The 20,785-nt window shown below is 39.8% G+C and overlaps 1 protein-coding gene across 1 annotated transcript in view; it reads right to left on the reverse strand.

The window, feature by feature from the left end:
* Positions 1–20,785, reverse strand: part of LOC127424978 (uncharacterized) — a 187,662-nt gene that overhangs the window by 64,909 nt on the left and 101,968 nt on the right. The window contains 14 exon segments of the mRNA XM_051670551.1: positions 80–241; positions 382–459; positions 912–1,263; positions 1,929–2,083; positions 2,216–2,309; positions 3,332–3,459; positions 3,598–3,693; positions 3,835–3,954; positions 4,346–4,452; positions 5,056–5,171; positions 7,719–7,885; positions 11,856–11,948; positions 12,070–12,147; positions 20,308–20,397. Coding sequence (XP_051526511.1) covers positions 80–241; positions 382–459; positions 912–1,263; positions 1,929–2,083; positions 2,216–2,309; positions 3,332–3,459; positions 3,598–3,693; positions 3,835–3,954; positions 4,346–4,452; positions 5,056–5,171; positions 7,719–7,885; positions 11,856–11,948; positions 12,070–12,147; positions 20,308–20,397 — 1,836 coding nt within the window.

Consider the following 20,785-nt stretch of genomic DNA (forward strand, 5'->3'; position numbering starts at 1 on the left):
TGTTATTATTAAATGCAATAAAATTATCACCGTAACACAAAACTAAAGTGTACGAATTCGGAAGTGTTTATGGTCTTACTGAATAGTTGTCCTTCTTGGCTGTCATGTTGGAGTTTCGATCGCTCCAGTCGTAGTTCACCTCCTCCTCTTCTTTCTCATTCAACCACATCAGTTCTTTTGTGGCGGCAACAACAAAAGCATGTAGCTGATCCAGACTGTGCAGTCGTGCTTTGGAAGAATTCTGATGTGGAACAATAACAAAAATTAACCAACTAACAAATTAGCTCATTTTATTTCATCAGACACTGTAAACTGTTATTTAAACTGGTATATAGTACCAATGGAGATTGGTGTGTATTGGTACTAATTTTAAAAGCGTACCAGCAGTTTGCCGTACTGCAGGTCCAGCTTGCCCAAGTATTCTCGATAGGCTCCCTTACTGACAGGGGTCAGCTGATTCTTAAAAGGAGAAAGAATTCTGTTGGTTTTTCATATGATATTCAGTGCAGTCTTAGACAGTTATTCACTGTCACCCAAATGCAATGAATTTTGACTGGAGTTTGCTATTTAAATACTATGTATTATTATTGAGAACCTTATTGTTTGTTCTCAAGTACACATGTGTTACTGCTATTGTACGATACAAACACTATTGTTACTCATTTCATGCATAGAGGTTAGCGAATCAGAACAGTCTTAAAGGTACAGTACCAAAATAGGCTGTTTATTTCTAAATGTCAGAAAGAGTTTATAAAATTATCATTTGAAACTCAGTTTCAGCTATTTTGGTGGAAGAAACCTTGACTAACATGATAAGTGGATCTAATGAAAGTGTAGAAATGTTTGCCTTTAAGACTACTTAGATAAATGAAATATAGAAACATGTATGACATGTTTATGCTTTAAACTACCTCATCAGCCCGTGCACGATCGATCTTATATTTGAAGTCTTCTATAGACTGGTGAAGGCCACGGTGGCTACCAAGTTGTGACTCCACAGAGGGCAGGTCTTCGCCCCACTCTGCCCCGTCGATGCGTTTCTGGTTCTCCTCCACCCAGGCCACGAGGTCCTGAATGTATTTGAGAGTGACTTCATCTAGCTCAGGTCTGACGCGTTGGGGAGACTGCTGCAATGTTTGGACGTGGGAGATCTGGGTCATGGGCACTTGTGTCATGGGCACCTGCGACACCGTCACGCCAGACTTTAGACGCAGATTATACTCACTGCGCAGGTTAACCAAACGCTCATGGAGACGGTATACCCTGAGAGAAATGACAGAGGAAAGTTATTGTTGCTGTCACAAAGAAAGAGTTGTGTGAGGTTAAATGAGTTTTATTTATTTATACAATAATTAGTTCTGATACTCTAATCTGATTGGACAAGCAACATTCTGTATATGTGTTTAGATATTCATTATAACAGCACTGGGTTACTTCACTCTTTATTGTACTCCACTTGTCTGTGTTTGTGACATTTCAGACAGACTTGCATGCTAAATGCAACATTTCATCCTGCTTTAGCTTCGTTTAGAACTATTTCTGTTAGGAGAGGAAAAATAGACAAACTATCTGGCCACAATCTGTCTAAAATGTAAGTGGCTCATATTAAATTATTTTTTATAGAACTATGGCATAAAAGGAATATCACACCTGATAAATTGTGGAATAAGATTTACTGAACTTTCTTTAGTCAAATGCACTTATATACACATTATATTTTTATTTAAAAATCCTGAATCATCCCTTACAACAACAGTAACATTTCTTCCATGTGAGAGAAATAAAGAAGTTGTAACAAAGTAACAACTAAAAAAAAAACAAAAAACAAAAAACAAAATGTAGTACAGCATCATTCATATTTTTGTGTTATGGGTATTGCACTTAAACCTATATTCTAGCATTGAGCAAAAAAAAACAGATCAACTGACCTTCTGTACATCTGTTCTGCCTGTAGGTGGCGCCCATCTTTCAGTAACTGCACATCATTGAAAAGGTATCGGATCATGTTTTCAGCCTTGTTCAGATCGGCTTCTATCTCAGACCTGTGCTGGATGGGCTTTCCTGCACTCAGCAGACGTACATCCTACAACAGAAGCAAATATTTATAAAAGTTATTTGCTTACGAATGTTACAGGATTTTTTTGAGGTATTCTGTGGGTCTCAGATCTATATCTTTTACAACAAAATTTGTCTGAGGTACATGTATATATCCCACCGTCTGTAACAGTGTTTCCACCTGGTTGAGCTGCTCCTCACACACACCTGACTCCATCTGTACCTTACTGACTATTCTCTGCAAACGCTCCAACCTGCACAAACAACAAACAAAGAAATCAGCAAACAAAAAAGACACTTCACTATATGGAAAACTGATGATGGCCCTGTAATATTCTGAATACATTGATTGGACAATGGCTGAACTAAACAATATTCAGGTTTCAGAATCATTAAACATGACAGTCAATCAAGAGGTAAAATGAATCATTTACATCCTTCTTTGGCAGAGCAGGTACTCCAATCCATGGCTGTTGTTCATAAAAGCCATAACTAATAATATTAATAATGCTAAATCCCAGTCTGTTTAAATTTTTCCAGAATGGAAGATGCACAGAATCATATAGCCTATTCAGAAGTGATGCTGTAACTGATCACTGACTCATAAAGTTCCTACAGAGCAGCAGCTCAACTATCTTGTGACAAGTCTTTCTAAAAGTGATGCTTTGTTTGCTTGAGGCACGTATAATACAGTTTAATTACAAACATATGACACGTATAATATATATATATATATATATATATATATATCTTAAGTATTTGTTTGGATGGTAACAATATTTTAAAAGCTTAGAGTTAGAGAGTAATGTTAAGTTTATGCATAGATTAGAACAGAAAACCAGATTCCAAAGGAAAAAATCTGACATAAAACATTTTTTTAACTTTTTTTTTAAAAAAATTAAAATATTGCATTTTTTAAAATATGAAATACTAAATATACCTAAAATATAAAATTAAAATTAAAATGGAGTGCTTGCACATTTGTTAATTCTGCAGAAGATTATTGTTTAATATCTGATCATTATTTATTATTGTTGTATAATTTATTCTAAAGTTGTAGGCACACAAATCTGATCTAAATAAATAAGGGGATTTTAAAGAACAATTTACAATACTTATATTGACCAGTGGCCATCTTATTGCAAACTTCCACCATTAAATTATTTGAAATTATTTAAATTAGTCACTGAACAAGTAAACATATAAACAAATATATGGATGTCAAATCAATGTTTCAGAAGCCAGTACACAGATATGAAGTAAAGCATGGTCTCACCTCTCAAACTCTGAGCGCAGCAGTTTCTCTCGCTCCAGAATGGCCACATGCAGACGGCCCCACTCCTTCTCCACATCGAGGGGGTGGTAACCAGAAGGAACCTTAATCTGACCTGCCTGCACTGCACCCTGGTTCCAAACAATCCCAAGTAAAATCATTGTAAAACATGTAAAGGAAATTCAGAGTGTCATGTAAAAACCCAAAAGGCTTGTACTGTATGCTTGCTTAAAAGGTAATTATTACTACCTGTGGTGAATTTCATTTACCTCAAAAGACTTGTAAATGAGCTTGGAGCGATTTTTGTCAGTCTCCTTGGCTGGTAGTTCAGTCTCCTTGAACTTTAAAAATTGACGCCAAAGAACCTTTAGCAGAAAAAAAGATAAATGGACACACAATTTATCAGAAGCCAACTTTGATTGTTTTTCTGCAGGACACATGCAAATATGCACAAACATGATTATGGATAATATGCTGGCACCCAGCCCATGAATTTAAAGACTGACCTCAATCTCCTCATAGCTGGTGGGGAACTTTCGTTCCTCAAACACAATGATGTGATGTCTGATCCACTGGATTAACATGGTCACCAGCTCGTAATACTCCTGCCAGCGCAACTCCAACTCCTGTAGCCATAATATTCATATAATAATATTCAATTAATCACATTATAGTACTCTATCACACAGACTGTATATACCATAGTACATCCTTTGATTGCATATAATGCAATATCCTTATTCATATCAAGAAATCTCCCACAGTATCTTTACTATGTAAGAGAATAAGAAATGAACAATAGATAACAAAAATTTCAATAATAAACATATCAATCTGAGAAAGTATAGTCTGACAAGTTAAGCCCATGTATATACTGTACATTAATACCTACCAACCTACCGACATTTATTTAGTCATGTATTTAGTTAGTTAGTTCAATTATTTATTTGTTTGTTTATTCAACATTTAATTTATTTTTGTGTACAGTATTTATTTATTTGGCATTTTTACACTCACATTGGCCTTGACGCCATCCTGAACATCAGGAACTCTGGGCATCACGTCATACATGGAGGAGACATATGTGATGATGGACTTCTCATCTGGGTGTGGCACGTCCACATCTGCAGAAAAAAATTAAATAAACATATATCAGAATATATATTACTCAACAGAAACAGAAATAAAAGAAACAATAATAGCTGGGAATGCATGCAAGATTGTTGGTTGTTAATAAATTCAAACTTGTTAAGCACCAGATCATTTACACTGTTACACTCACATGCACAATAATTTACAAGTCAGAGTAACTTCTGACAGGAAGATCCACTTAGATCCCTAAAGATCTAGTAAACCTATTTATTATATAAAAAAAGAATAAGAGAAAATCATTTGAAGGAAAATCCAGAAGAATCTGAAGAAGCTTTTTCTATACTTTCTTCTTATTCTGTACGTTTGCTTTTTTCTTATGTTTTTCTTGTCTTTGTGCCCCCTCTACTGGGTAGGTGATGTAATAAAGCCCAGGTGTTGTGACCTTGAGGGATGGTCCGCTGCTTCAGTGCACTTTGATTTCAATTTGGATTGCTTTCGAATAGTTTTTGTTAATTACAAAAATGTATTAGCACTTTCGTTTTTTATTTCCAATGTATTGTAACATTCAAGAAGATCAAATGAAACCAAAATCAACTCAGACTTTGGAATAATGAGTCACAAGAAGCATGTAGTACCTTCTGGATCGAGCAGACGAGTGACACCCAGGTCTCTCTCTGCTATGCTGAAGGCCTGCTCCAGATTCTCCAGGTTGGTCTGTCTGTACACCTTATTCATGTCAATCAAATTCGGCCTAGCAAGAGACAGGAAAAAAACATTTTAATGGGAGGAGACACGTGGGAGTAGTTATAGGTGGGCATTGACAGAAATGTGGATGTATTGTTTTAATAGGATATTAGAAACAGTTGTATAAGTGTCCTTGTCAGTGCATGTTCTAAAAACTAACATAAAAAAAAACTTAAATATGATTTTTAATGTGATATGAAATTTTGCTGTTAATATTTTCTCCTATTGCAGCTTAATATTTACAGTAAGTCATTCATTGGTTGATTTACCCGAAAAGTGTAAATACTGTGGCACTATCAGACATTGCTTTGTTTTTTTTAGCATCGCTACCAGCCCTGTATAGCAACATTGGCTCAACCAATGGTGTGAGTTTGCCGTGGGTCCATTTTTTTGTGGCAGAGCGGGAGTGTTTGGAAAACCTCTCAAAGACTCTAATTATATTACAATGTATTGATTACATACTGTACATAATCATCTTTCATATGTAGTTCTTTTTCTATGTTTATAAATGTTTTACTGCCAGTAATGCTGCAAGAGACATTTTTTTACAAAGAAAAAAGCCATTTTGACACATAGCTGTTATGCACACTGTTATAAGTAATTTATTTTATTGCACATTGCCTGGCCAAACCTGGAGGCAGTGTAAATACAAGAGATGTGCCAGTGACTAGGCAGGCAAAGACATGAGCATGTATTCTCATTCACAGAACTTAAAAAGCCTCTTTCTTATGTGACTTAAACTCACTCAACAGCAAGCACGGCTAAAAACAATTATTAGTGAAATACTACATGCACATACAGGTCCCTGTAGCCTCTTATAAGTATGAAGAGCCTAATACTGCAAACACAAAAATGCAGGAAAAAAGTATTTTTGTTGGCTTCCGATAATAATGCATCTCAATATTTTGTATTATGTATTTTGTTATCTAATGCAAAAACAAACATTCACACATTTTTAAGTGTGGTTTAAATGTCCAAATACTTTTAGGAGCCACTGTACAAATTTCAAATTCAATACAAATTTCAATTAAATGGCAAAGCTATGATGACAAGGCAGAATTGCTTTGATCCCTTTGAATAATGTTTTTTAATCATTTCTATTAAGCAGAAGTCAGCATAAAGCATTCATACAATTGATTGGCTCTCTGGGTGAGCAGGTAATATGGCTGCCCCCAGGGAGGCTCCACATCTGAGACGTACACCTTTCGGTAAGAGAACCTGTCTGTGCAAAGGGTGGGAAGTCTTTGCTCCATGCCCTGTTCAAGATCTCCACTCTGGGATCCACTGCTCGAGCGGCCTCCAGGGCTGATGGACCCCTGACCTGAATCAAAAGAGTTCTCTGAAGGAACATCCTCACACAGCATGACCACCCGGTCCTCTAGGTCACTGAATGACCCATGACTGGACGAGCTGATATGTATCCTCTTGGAGCGGAACTTCTTCTTCAGACTAAACATTGTGATGAATGTCTGGTGGAACAGACGTATCAATCTGTTCCTTTATCGTGAATGTGATTTCCCATTCTTAGTAACGTCTACAGAATTCTACATTAGAATATCAGTTTCTTGCGCAAAAAGAATCACGTTCCAAACCAACGGGTAGCAGTCTTAATCCTCAGAGAAAACATCCTCCATCTTGTGTCAGTCATCAAGTTTCAAGAGCTTCAATGAACCACCAATGGTGTACATCAAAATAACAAGCTAATCTGTAAACCGAGTTGTTGTTTAAGTTGCGAGAGAGAGTGAAGGTGAACTGCTCCTTATTTGCTCAAATCTTAGAGTCGGATGTTAATTAGGTGCCTGAGCGTTGGGTAAGCCTGAGCTATGCAGCTACATGCTGAAAGATAAAAAATAAAAAAACACTCCCTCTGGGGATCCTTTCAAATCAAACAAGCTACGCCCTCATTTATTGGATTCCCATTTCTTTTCTGAAGTGCCAATTCTAGCATACTTCCAATTAAAATTCCAAGTAATATTAAACCAAAGCGAATGTTTGTGTGACTGAGTGGTATTCATATGAAGGCTTTAGCGGGTCAGTGATTCTAAAGTCGTAGCATGACCTATCATGTTTCTTGTTTTAGTCCAATGTGTGACTGCAAAGTATGCACAAGGAGGCACTAACAGGTCAGTCAAACTGAAGAAATGGCATGACTGGTCTTGTTTCTTGTCTAAAACATCTAAAGTCAGAAATTGGCACATAAATTAGACATGACAAGGGGTAAAATGAGTCTGTGATTGACAAAGTGACTGAGTAGAGCAAGCAAAATGGACTTGTCTGCTACAACCCAGAGATACAAGCATTCATGCCATTTATTTCTAATTTCTCAGGAGCTGTTTTCATTCAGACCAGTTTAGCCTTTATTTTACAAGATTTTTGGGGCTTTTTGCACTTTTATTGATACAAAGTAGAGAACTGACAGGAAATTATGAGGAGAAGATGGGGCAATGGGATTGGGACACGATGCAAGCTGGATTTCAATCCATTTCCCTCATGTGTAACATGGCTCAGTGTGTCTGATGCTGACCGCTAGGCCAAGGTTCTGACCTCCTTTTACCTGTGTTTATGGATGATGGCGTTGAAGAGCCTGCCATCTCTCCAGCTGGTGGTGAAGTTATCGCAGCGCAGGCCCTGGTAGCCCTCTACCATGCGTTGAGACCACAAGAGCAGCTTCTCCTTGGCGGTCATATCATCTGACTGACCATTCACCTGGATGTCAGAGATCTGATGTAGCAAAGAAAGGCAGAGCAATGGTCAGCAAGGAACTGCAGAATAAGGGTTTGAGCTAGTCTTTATCAAAATTTACCATAGTTCTTCAATGGTTTTACTGAGGTATTTGTAGTAAGACCATAGTAACAAAACATAAAACCATGGATGGTTCATATTTACCATAGTTAAATCAATGTAACTATGGTTTATATAAACATACTATGGTATTTCTTATGAAAAAAAAAATATTTATATATATTCCTAGACCCATTAAAAAACTTAACTAAAACTTCCATGGTTTTGATAAAAATGTATTGGATTTCGTAACTCCCATAACCAATTATTAGTTATTATTAGTAACATTAAACAAATCTTTAACATTTCCACCAAAACAGTGTTATTATAGTTAAATGGTTTACGTAAATTTTTAACTGGTCATTTTCTTTGTAAGGGAGATGTTTTTAATTTTCTGCTAGTATGGCCTTCCCGGATGCTTTATATGAATGGTTCAGTTTACCAAAGGAGATTTACTCTTTTTAAGGCAAAGAGTACAAAGATAAAAGATTGCACCTTTCATAAGGTCACTATTTCATAATTTTAAATGTACAGTTTGCTTCTTTACCAGTAATGAAATGCTATGCTATAATGCTTGGGGAAATTGACATGGCATTTTATAATATAAATTTGAGAAAGGAAAGTATAACTCAAATACCCTCACTGGTGTTGCTATGATACTATGGACAAACATTGTGGTTGACAGTGATCATAAGATTCACTTATAATAAGAGGCTTGTTCAGTTTTTAGTCCGTGATTTTGCATGCGTATGTTCCTCTGGTGACTCATCGTCAGGAATCCCCTGTGGGTAATAACAACCCAACAGCTAAACTCAAGTTTCCTCCAATTATAAGAGTGCTGTTTTGTATGGAAGTCTGGTCAATCAAAAACTCTGAATCCTTATACTGAGGACGTACACAGTGAATCACACATCATGGAAACACATCCTCCACCGTCTCAGTCAATCTTTACGAGAACCAAGAGAGACATTTATTTTTAATGCAAGCAGTAAACTTTGCTGTGAGAAACTATTTTCTCCAAGTCTACACAATACACAATTGCACAACTTTTGTTTATTTCAGATAGAAAACCTGTGTTGTCGTGTTGTTACAGTATTTTACACAGATTAGTGGCATATGGTATGCGGCACTCAGGACACATGTGGTCTTTTTGGTCTAGTTTCTTTTGTGGTTTCTGGCTTGATACAGATGTTTCCTACATTTGAAATGCTTCTGTGAAATATCGAATTCAAAACCATAAAGACTGTTGAAGCAACTTCCTTGCATATAATTTCTCTTAAAAATGACAACAGAAAGATTAAGAGACATTTTCATACAGAATGGAATTGTAAAAAGCGGTTCTAGTTCAGATACTGATTCCACTTAATGATTACAGTTTCTGAACGATTCAATTTACGATTCTTTTTGGAAATTTGAGAAGGAAAAAAGTTGCAGGCTGATTCTTGTGTGCGGAACAGAATAAAAGAAGCTGATCATCATAACAAGGGCAAAGTTTAAGATGGCTCTGATGTATATATTGCAAATTTCATTAAGTGTTCAGTCAGAATCAGTGGAAGAAAGCAAACATTCCATAACCGTTAATGGAACTAAACATCATAAAAATAATTTGGTTCCGGTATTTAAAGCTGAACTGTGTAACTTTTTCTGTGGTTAAATACTATTTCTTATTCCAGCTTATTATGCAGAGTCATGTCTCTGTGGCACAATAAAAATTCCTCTGTTTGTTTTCTCATTCGACACAAAACATTTACTCAGCCAGTGGTGTGAGTTGGGAGCGGTACTATCTGTTTGTTCGATCAACAGCACACGGGGGGCATATTCAGGAAGCTTTTTTAAAAACAATTGTTTATTTTTGCAATTCCGTTTGGTGGCGCTAGTGGAGCAGACATTACACACTTCAGCTTTATAAAAATGGAAGTGGAACTAGTTCTGAATATGGACCAGTTCTCGATTTCCAACCCCATATTTGCACAACCAAAAAAGTATGGTTGGTCTTATGAGTCACCAAACTGCCATGCCAGTGACTTCCTTAAGGGAAGATTTGAGTCACCTACTGAAATGGACACATTCCTAGCTCATAACTCCCCACAGGCCCAATGTGACATCAAAGGAGGCTGCTTCCGTTTTTGTTTTGTTCTTTTCGGTAAGAAAACAAATTCATGCAAAAATTGGAGTAACTGCTTTCCAGTCACTCCATATTAAGACAAAAAATTTTGCCGGCAACCCAAAGATAATATTGTCTTGGCATAGAGAGCCAACCATCTGTACCAAGGACAAAAGAAAGTTCCTGTTGGTTCCCTTCATTGTTTTTTCTAACATTTTTCTTATGAATGGAAGTCAAGTTCATGCGGAATTTAACCTGAGGCCACGTATGAAAATAAAGCAATAAACACTTTTCTGTTCTGTGGGTGTTTTGTGGGTGGGCTGATCCACCTCTTGAGACTTAAAGTCATTGTCTTTTGTACAAACAGCAATCCCTGCTAAATTATTTTTATATGTACATAAATGAAACCTGATCTCCATAATAATGATGCCAAATGATACAGTAACCCCAGCCACAAGTTAGCACACATGCCTGTATTGTTTCAGAAGCAAACTGAGAGACTGTACCATGAAAAGGTATATAAAAATCTGTCAATCAAGTGAAGCAAAATCAAAGAGAGTGTGTAAAGGCAGAGTCCCACTAGCCGGCTTGAAACAACTCTATTTACTGTAGTTAGGGGACGACCCACATACTGAAATTTCATCCTCTTCTGTTGGAGGTCTGCCACACTTGCCGATTAAGAATGGAAGAGGGATGATAGGCTAAATGTCTGATTCTGAGTTTTCTCTCTGATTCCCTGTCACGTGAAGATAGTTGAAATATTAACAACATAAACAAATATAAACAACTGTAATACACTGAATTAGTGACATTTGGTCACGAGACATGCAAGAAAAAATGAAGTTTTACTGTATGTTATCACCATGTTTGATTTCAGGGCTGATTACCAACTTTATCAATTATTTGATTTGAGAGTGAATAGAATTTCGGTCTGTTCATCATGCAAACTGATCGTATGCCTTCAAAAGACCTGGTATATGATGCACGAGTCGCATGGACTACTTTTATGACATTTTTGGGTGCTTCATTAAGCACTAAAGTGAGTCACTATGTACTAGAGGTCTACCGATAGTGGACTCTGCCGATACCAACAACTATGGTGGTGGAAAATGCCGATAACTGATTAATCAGTCAAATAAATTTGTAGTCTTTCCTTACTATGATGGGAACAGATATTGAGGCTACACGAGTCAAAAAAAAAAAGTCGAAAAACAATCCAGATGCAGTTTATTGTTCAAACAAAATCCCAATAATAACCAGAAAAAAATTACGATTTGGTGCATAACATGGGAACTTTTGCTATAAGCAAGTCCAAAACATTTAGCATAACATTTTTCTTTGCATGCCCTCGCTTTAATTTAGAACGCTTCATTTTGTAATCAAAACAGCAAAATATGATACACTTTTTTAATAAATTACTTATTTCACCTTTTGAGGCTGCTATTAAACAGTAGAACCAAGCTGTTCCAACAGTACAAAAGCTCCGGCTACAGAGGAACACGGAGAAGGAAAAAAAAACTATCAGCATAGAGTTTTGCTGATAACCGATTGCTCCAAAAAGCAACTATCGGCACTGTTTAATCTGTAAAACCGATATATCGATCTACCTCTACGAAGTACTGCCATTGTATTGACTTTAGATGACAGGACATTCATGAAATTATTTCCTTTTGTGTTTTCCGCAGAATTAATTAATACAGTTTGGAGCAACACGAGGGTGATAAAATGATGACAGAATTGTCTTATTTGGGTGAACTACTTATTTAAAGAACTAATGTTGTCTCTAAGTAGTCTGTAACACCAGACCTGGAAGTGAAGGATGATTGTCCATATCAGCCCTAAGGTCAGCTTGGGGTTTCCATCCGCAATGTCGTCATTTCTGATGTTCACCAGTTTCACCTGTTGCAACATTGAGGTGTGTTTGAGGCAAGAAACAAGGTGAGAAACAACATGCCAATGGTAGAAACCAAGGTTGAGAATATTAATAAAATTGGATTATTATGTGTTTGGTCCACTGTACCTGTCTGTGTTTGAGGAAGTCCAGTGCGATCTGTACATTCTGTAGTTTGTGAAAGCGCATGCGGCCCTTCTCTCTGGGCTGGAAAAAAAAGTAGAGAGATCATCAGTAAGGAAGATGAGTTCTCAAAGAAATACTGTAGATGTGATCATGAGGAGAAACCTCTTGTGTTACAGAGGTTTGTATGACAGAAATTACACTAAAGGTGCACTCAGTAACATTTGTGTTTATGTTGCGAGGACACCTAGCGATCATCAGAAGTTCTCAGTCACTGTCAGCAGTGATTAATTTATTTCGCCAGTTAAAGCATCCTATTACAAAGGATTATCGAGAAAAAGCAAATAATATTTGGCTGGTCATATGATCTCAACATGGCTGTGCTCATGAATGTGTGCTCAGCACCGTACAGTATCTACAGTAGAATAAAGGAGCTTTAAAAAAAAAATACTATTCTACTATATACTATTACTATTAAAATGTAAGAAATTAGCAAAAAAAAAAAAAAAAAAAATAAAAAAATTACAGTGTGCACCTTTAACTAAAACGAACAAACATCTCCAGTAAGCATAATTTCACTGCATTAACTTTAAAAACATTGACCGGATTCACAACCTAAACTACAAGCAATACACTTAAAGAGGACTGCATCATAATAGATTATAACCTTTATAATCTAGACTATCTTTTATTTTTCTTAAGGCAAGGACCAGAGATTTTCCATCCTTATAATTTGTCATCTATTATCTGAATGCAACATCACCAATACAATCAAAGTGTGAACAAAATGCACCAGCACACAATATGAACATGCAATGACGTTTGTCAGTCATCACAATATATAGCCAATCAAATGCTAAAGCTGTCCTATAAGCCAGGCTCTTACTAGCTTGCAGTGCATGATGTCACTTGGGCTTTCAATGGAGAATGTCCGCAAACATGAGAAAACATAAAACAATGCATAACTAAAATGGATCATGAATTCTAAACTAACAAAAAACACATAAATTCTGAAATTTTAAATTCCTGAAACCCTTTATTTAGTGGCTCCCTGGCAGTGAATGCAATGCATTTCCATAAACATTCCATGACCAAACAATAAACACAGACACTGTATAACCATAATCTGACCTTTTAAATTATCTTTGTCATGGCTCCGGCATTTGCCGGTTCATTCTGTTGTTTGTTTCTCTCTCTCACTCGTGTGTCACAGGTCAGTGAGCGTAATCGGTGTCTCCATGGGAACGCTGATCACTCCCGGGGAGACGCTGGTTACGGTAATGGTTTTCTCACATGCTCCACCTGTCCTCTTATTGCGCTCCCTATTTCATCCCTTGTTTTTTCCCTGTAAGTTTGCTGGTTTATTGTTTGCTGTACCACTCATGTTTGTCTCTTATTTAGTGTGGAGTTGGTTGCACTGTTCTCAAGGTAGAGTTTATCCCACAGATCGACATTGCCCTGTCTGTTGCTCTCGAGGAGGATTCCTCGAATGATCTGCCCATGTGTCTGGGAACTTGTGTGCCTGGCCGTTGCTTCGCATCAAACAACCTTCTACAGATCTTTCCGGACTTCCATGACACAACACTAACTGATGAACACACTATCCTCACCCTCTGTGGCTTCATTATTTAAGCTTGACGAGCTCACGCTGGAGCGCTTTTTCTGTTAATAAAGGACTTTGCCATTTATCTCCTCTGCCCTTGGGTCTTTGTCCGCGCATCTTGATAGAATAAACCAGCCAGCTATGGACCCAACGGAGGAGACCGTTATTCGTTCTGCCCAGTCCCAGCAAGGGGCTCTACTTGGTCAACACCAGGACCAGATATCCGCATCTAACCGTGCCATGGAGATGATGGTGTCACAGCTCGCTGAGCTTACGGTGCTGGTCCAGCAACTCCGCCTCCCTTCTGATCCTACTCCGGTGCAGGATTTACCTCCTCCCCCTTTGACTGTTTCCCACGACTCTGCGAGTAGGTCTGACGTGCAAATTCTTCGCCCAACTCCATACTTGGGTGAGGGATCTGTAAGGGCGTTTCTCTCTAAGCTCTCTGTTTTTCTCCATGCAGCCCTCTACCTTCACTTCCGACACCATGAAGGTTGCCTGTGTTGTCACGCTCCTTTCCGTGAAGGCTGGAGAATGGGGAACGGCATGCGTGCTGCTCATCCTATGAGGCTTTTTCTATGGAGCTTCGCCGGGTTTTGGACCACACCGCTCAAGGCCGGGAGGCAGGGAGAATTTTATCTGGACTTTCCCAGGGGAACTAATCTGTGGTGGATTTTGCAATCGAGTTTTGCACTCTGGCTGCCTCCTGTGACTGAAATGACGATGCTATGTGGGATCGCTTCTTGCAGGGGTTATCTGACTCCATCCAAGATGAAATCTATTCCTTGGACCTATCCCCACGATTTGATGACTTGGTGGATCTGGACATTCGGGTCGATCAGCGCCTGGCTCAACACCAATGCCGCTACCCATCTGCCTGGGCCGCTGATTCTCATCCTCTGCCTGCACCTGCTCCCGCATCTCCTGATCCAAATCCCAAACCAGAACCCATGCAGGTGGGCAGACTCCCGGTGTCATGTAGGCAGAAGCAGCGACGGCTCCTCAAGGGCTTATGCTTCACTTGTGGCCAAGCTGGCCATCTCTCTGCTACCTGTCTGTTAAAAGACCCCGCTTGCCGGTAGTTAGGGGGTTACTGGTGAGTGCAACTCCCCTGGACAAAGCCCCCCGGACTTCGCACTCTTCTCCTGGTCAGATTACAGAGTGGTACCAACAGTCAGGTGATCTCCGTTCTGGTGGATTCCGGCACCGAGGGTAATTTTATCGACACAGATTTGGCTTTAAGGTTGTGGCTTCCCAGATTCCGACTGGAGGAACCCATCACAACCCACACACTCAGTGGAACACCCTTGTCAGTCATCACACATGCCACTAAACCTGTCACCATGGTCTCCGGGAATCATTCTGAGCAGCTGTCCTTCCTTCTCATCCGGTCTCCAACTACCCCGGTGGTGCTGGGGCACCCGTGGATGGTTAACACATAATCCTCACATAGATTTAGGAACTAACTCTGTTTTGTCTTGGAGCTCTTTCTGTTCTTCTCATTGTCTTAACTCTGCTGTCTCCCCTATCCAGTCTTGTTTTTCATTGCAGGATGAGCTGACAGGTGTTTCAGGGGTCCCGCTGGAATATCACGACTTGAGGGCGGTGTTCAGCCGATCCCGCACCTCGACCCTCCCTCTTCATCACCCATACGACTGTGCTATTGAATTGCTTCCTGGCACTTCTCCACCTCGAAGACGGTTGTATTCACTCTCGGCTCCCGAGAGGGAGGCCATGAACAGGTATATTAATGATTCTTTAGCAGCTGTTCTCATCCACGCTTCCTCTTCGCCCGCAGGGGTGGGGTTCTTCTTCATGGTGAAAAAGGACGGCATGCTAAGACCCTGCATAGATTATCAAGGGCTGAATGGCATCACGGTTAAGAACCATTACCCTCTGCCATTGATGTCCTCAGCTTTCGCACTCTTGCAGGGGGTGTCCATCTTTACGAAGTTGGATTTACGGAATGCTTACTATCTGGTCCGTATTAGGAAGGGGGATGAACACAGCATTTAACACCCACAAGGGACACTTCGAATAAATGTTCATGCCTTTCGGATTGGTCAACACCCCCGCCGTCTTCCAGGGGCTCGTGAATGACATGCTTCGAGACATGGTTGATCATTTTGTTTTCGTTTACCTCAACGTTATTCTGATTTTCTCCCAGAATATGCAAGACCATGTGCAGCACGTCAGGCAGGTTCTTCAGTGACTGCTAGAGAATCGTCTGTTTGTCAAGGCGGAGAAATGCGCGTTACATGTGCAATTGGTTCCGTTCTTGGGGTTCATTGTTTCATCCGAGAGAGTGCATATGGACCCGGCTACAATTAAGGCCGTCGTTGAGTGGCCAATCCCTGATTCTCACAAGGCTTTGCAGAGGTTTCTGGGGTTCGCTAACTTTTACAGTAGATTTATATGAAATTATAGTCAACTCGCCACACCCCTGACGTGTCTCACCTCCACGCACACTGAATTTTGTTGGTCTCCGCAGGCTGAATATGCATTTGCAAAACTCAGAGCATTTTTTTTTCAATCCATTTTAATTTCCCCCGACCCTGCTTTACAGTTCTTTGTGGAGGTGGATGCATCGGAGGTGGGGGTTGGTGCTGTTCTCGGATGGAAAGGTCCTTGTGTGTTCTTTTCGCACCGCTTAACTCTTGTTGAACGGAATTATGACATCGGTAAGCGGCTGTCCGATTGGCCTTGGGCGAGTGGCGTCATTGGTTAGATTGTTTGTGGATACCTTTCGTGGTTTGGAGTACATCCATTGTGCCAAATGTCTTAACTCTAGGCAGGCTCGCTGAGCGTTATTTTTCACTCGTTTTGATTTCACGCTCTCATATCGTCCAGGCTCAAAAAATGTCAAGCCTGATTCCCTTTCTCAATGTTTCAAAATCAAGACCTCCACCACCTCAGTAGATCCCATCCTCCCCACTCCTCGAGTGGTGGGTTTGGTGTTCTGGGAGGTGAAGCCTAAAGTCTGCACCGCGCTACGTAACACCGCGTCTCCCGCAACATGCCCAGCGGGTAAGCTGTTTGTTCCGCAATCAGTTAGAACGCACGTCCTTCAGTGGGGTCACTCGTCCAACGTCGCCTGTCACCCAGGGGCTGCGCATTCTCATATGCTCATTAGACAGCATTTTTGGTGGCATCATTTGCACGGGACATTCACCAGTTCGTTGCCACTTGTCCAGTTTGTGTGACTAATAAGACCTCCTGTAATCCCCCGGCCGGGCTCCTCCAACCGCTGTCAGTCCCTTCGAGACCTTGGTCACACATAGCCATGGATTTTGTAACTGGTGTCCCCCACTCCATGGCAACACAGTCATTTTGACTACAGTGGACAGGTTCTCGAAGGCAGCTTGTTTCATTCCCCTCCCCAAATTACCCTCAGCAATGGAGACAGCGGTAGTGGTCATTAACCACATCTTCCATATTCATGGCCTCCCGGTGGACATGGTTTCTGACAGAGGCCCCCAGTTTGTGTAACATTTTTGGGCAGTGTTCTGCCGACAGCTGGGGGCTACAGTGAGTTTGTCCTCTGGGATTCATCCCCAGACTAATGGGCAAGCGGAAGAGCCAATCAACAACTGGAGAAGACCCTGCAATGTATGGCCTCCCAAAACTCTTCTTCTTGGAGCGAGAATTTAGTTTGGGTTGAGTATGCTCACAACTCATTGCCGTTGTCATCTATGGGGTTGTCACCCTTCCAGTGTAGCCTCGGTTACCAGCCCCCCCTTTTCCCACCCAAGAGCCTGATACTCAGGTTCCATCCACTCACGCTTTTTACAGAGGTGCAGATGCACCTTAAAAGTCACCAGAGAAGCCCTGTTATGGACTGGCGCTCATGTTAAGAGGTCAGCGGATCGACACCGGTCTAAACCACCAATTTACGTGTGCGGGAAGAGGGTTTGGCTGTCCTCCCAGGACATTCCACTCTGTCTCCCCTCACATAACCAGGGCCCTAAATTTATCGGACCATTTCCCATTGCCAAGGTTATTAGTCCATTGGCGGTCTGTTTCAAATTACCTCCTCACCTTTGTCGCATCCATCCTCTCTTTTATGGTTCCAAAATCAAACCCATCATTCTGTTGTTTGTTTCTCTCTCTCCCTCGTGTGTCACAGGTGGAGTCGGTGAGCATAACTGGCATCTCCATGGGAACGCTGATCGCTCCCGGGGAGACGCTGATTACGGTAATGGTTTTCTCACATGCTCCACCTGTCCTCCTCTTATTGCTCTCCCTATTCCAACCCTTGTGTTTTCCCTGTATGTTTGCTGGTTTATTGTTTTCTGTACCACTCACGTTTGTCTCTTGTTTTGTGTGGAGTTGGTTGCACTGTTCTCGAGGTGGTGTTTATCCCACAGATCGCTACTGCCCTGTTGGTTGCTCTCGAGGAGGGTTTTTTGAATGATCTGCCCACGTGTCTGGGAACTTGTGTGTCTGGGCGTTGCTTCGCATCACACCAACCTGCTACGAATCTTTCCGGACTTCCACGACACAACACTAACTGACGAACACACTCTCCTCGCCCTCTGTGGCTTCATTAATTGAGTTCGACCGAACTGGCGCTGGAGCGTTTTTTCTGTTAATAAAGGACTTTGTCATTTATCTTCTCTGCTCTTGGGTCTTTGTCCGCGTGCACTGTGACAATCTTATACAGGTTTAATCCTAAACTTTAACCCTTGATTTAATCATTCACTTACCCTCATGTCATTCTAACTGTATGGATTTTTTCATATGGACCATTTTTATAATGCTTTTATCATGCTTTTTGTCCTCACTGGGCCTTGACAGCAGCCTCTGGCCACTTCTTTTGTGTTCCACGGAAGAAAGTCAAAGTTTGGAATCACATAAGGGTGAGTAAATGTTAAAATTTTAATTTTTGGGTGAACTCTCCATTTTGATTCTTTCTCTAACATGGGGGGAGGACAGCACCATCATCAAGCAGCATGGCAAAGGAAATGACATCATGCACAACACAGGTCCCCTGGCATTGACACATGCCACACACCCCTACCCCAGGGAGGTGAGAACATTTTCAGACCCAACTCACCAACCGCGAAATCCTGACAACGTCACGCTCCCTCGGCTACCACAGCAAGAGCATCACAAGAGAGGAGGCAAAGGCAAAGGGGTCAAGGTCAGGGCAGAGATGAGCAAACAGGAAGTTGAAAAGGGGGGGGGGGGGTCAAACTGGTGCAGAGTTGAAACTGAGGCAGAAAATGTAAGATTGTTAATGTGTTAAAGGTGTGAGCCAAAATGCAAAAGAGACACAGTCACAATTGAAGTGCTCATCAGGATGGTAAGATCTGGGGAGACATTCATTCCTACCGATACCTTACTGTATGTGGGTGTTTCTTCAACTTTGGCCACTTTTATGTCCCAGGGGATGAATGTAAGATGAAGAAGAAAAAAAACTTTTTGATAGCTAACTTTTTAATCTTTTTGTCTTGTTAGCATTTCCTCATAGTTTATTTCAAAACTTTTAAAATGTCTTTTATGTGTAAATATGATTGTTTTCCTGTCTCAGACCCAGACTATCAATCTTAAAAAATAAAAATCCATCATGAAACTATTAATTATTATATTTTTTAAACTATGACAATCTAAACAAAGAGCGAAATAAACATAAGTAATTTCAATATTTATTGAGTGGAAAAATGTTGTATCCATTTTTACACAAATTATGACGATGTTCCTCAGTTGCGCTGTCATTTCCACCACTACCAATAATTTCACCACTATTAAAGTTTTACCACAAGTAAGTTTACTTGGTAACTAAGGAGACAAAGGTTTCAGTGCTTGAGATAAAATGATGCGTGAAAATACAGAAAAATCACATCATGCGTGAAAATACAGAAAAATCAAGGTAAGTACAAATTTGAACAGAATATTATTATTTTGCATAATTTCCAATCAAGCTGTAATTTTGTCAAATTATTTTCAAAAACATTTGAAAATATTACTTACTGTAATTGATTGAATTTAGGATACATAAAATGCTAGCTATAAAATTAGCCTTCGTAAGGTCCACTTTTTCCCCAAAAAATAAATACAATTTTTAAATGTAAAATATAATTTCCACCACATAATGCTATTAAAAACAACACATAATTTGAGATGTGGTGGAAATGTCATTGTGCTAGAAATATTGTTGTTTCAGAAAATAATGCCACAATTCTCCATTAAGGCATATCTAACTATTGAGAGTGAAAATTGTGTTTTAAGAGTGTTAATTTTCTAGCCCACAGGGTCAGAATTGTCCATAGTTAAAGAAGCACCCATGTGTGATTTAAGCAACTGGTCATACAGATCTGAATGTCAACCGTCAACATAAACTTTGATGCATGCAAAAAAATCTGAGGGTGTGAAAATTCTAAAAATATCCAATCAAATGTAGATTAAAAATGTAACTACACATAAACACATGAAATAACAAGGTCAAAGAAGCAAGAGGATTCAATAAATGAAGGGGGTTTATGTTAAGGGAGCAGACCCAGGTTGAGAAAAAGTTAGCCTTGCAGAAGCAGAATATCAGTCAGATGTTGGTAAGTCAGATGTTGGTGAGGTTTGGTACTGAGTTTAAACAGGAATTGTGAATTGAACATCTGACCCCAGATCAGCACTGACACACTTACCAGTGTCTCTCCAGACAGCACCTCCAGCAGCGAGATGAGGTTGTGTCCATCTCTGAGATCTTCATACAGGTCTGTGATGTGTCGCTGGGCCTAAAAATGAAATCAGAATATTTATGATGAACATGAATTAACCTATTATTCAATTTTATGTCTTCAATCCACCCTCTTTTATTCTTTTTAATGCAAAACATTTAGCAAAAAATCCCTAAATTATGAGCACTAAGACTATAAACGGAACATACTGTAGAAGCCACAACTATTAAGATGGTTCCAATGTCTGAGGAAAGTATGAGTGAAGGTCATATGGACAGACCTTTCTCATGCAGAAATGTCCACGCTAAGAGCTCTCAATATGATCATTTGGTTAATAGTGTTTATAGAAACATTCCTTAAAGAACACTGCAGCTTACTCTGGCTAGCCTTGTCATTCATAACCTATACACAAATAATGATGTAACAGTTAAAAAGTTAATGAAAA

Source organism: Myxocyprinus asiaticus, chromosome 34 (genome assembly GCF_019703515.2).
Source record: "Myxocyprinus asiaticus isolate MX2 ecotype Aquarium Trade chromosome 34, UBuf_Myxa_2, whole genome shotgun sequence".
Classification (NCBI taxonomy): domain Eukaryota; kingdom Metazoa; phylum Chordata; class Actinopteri; order Cypriniformes; family Catostomidae; genus Myxocyprinus; species Myxocyprinus asiaticus.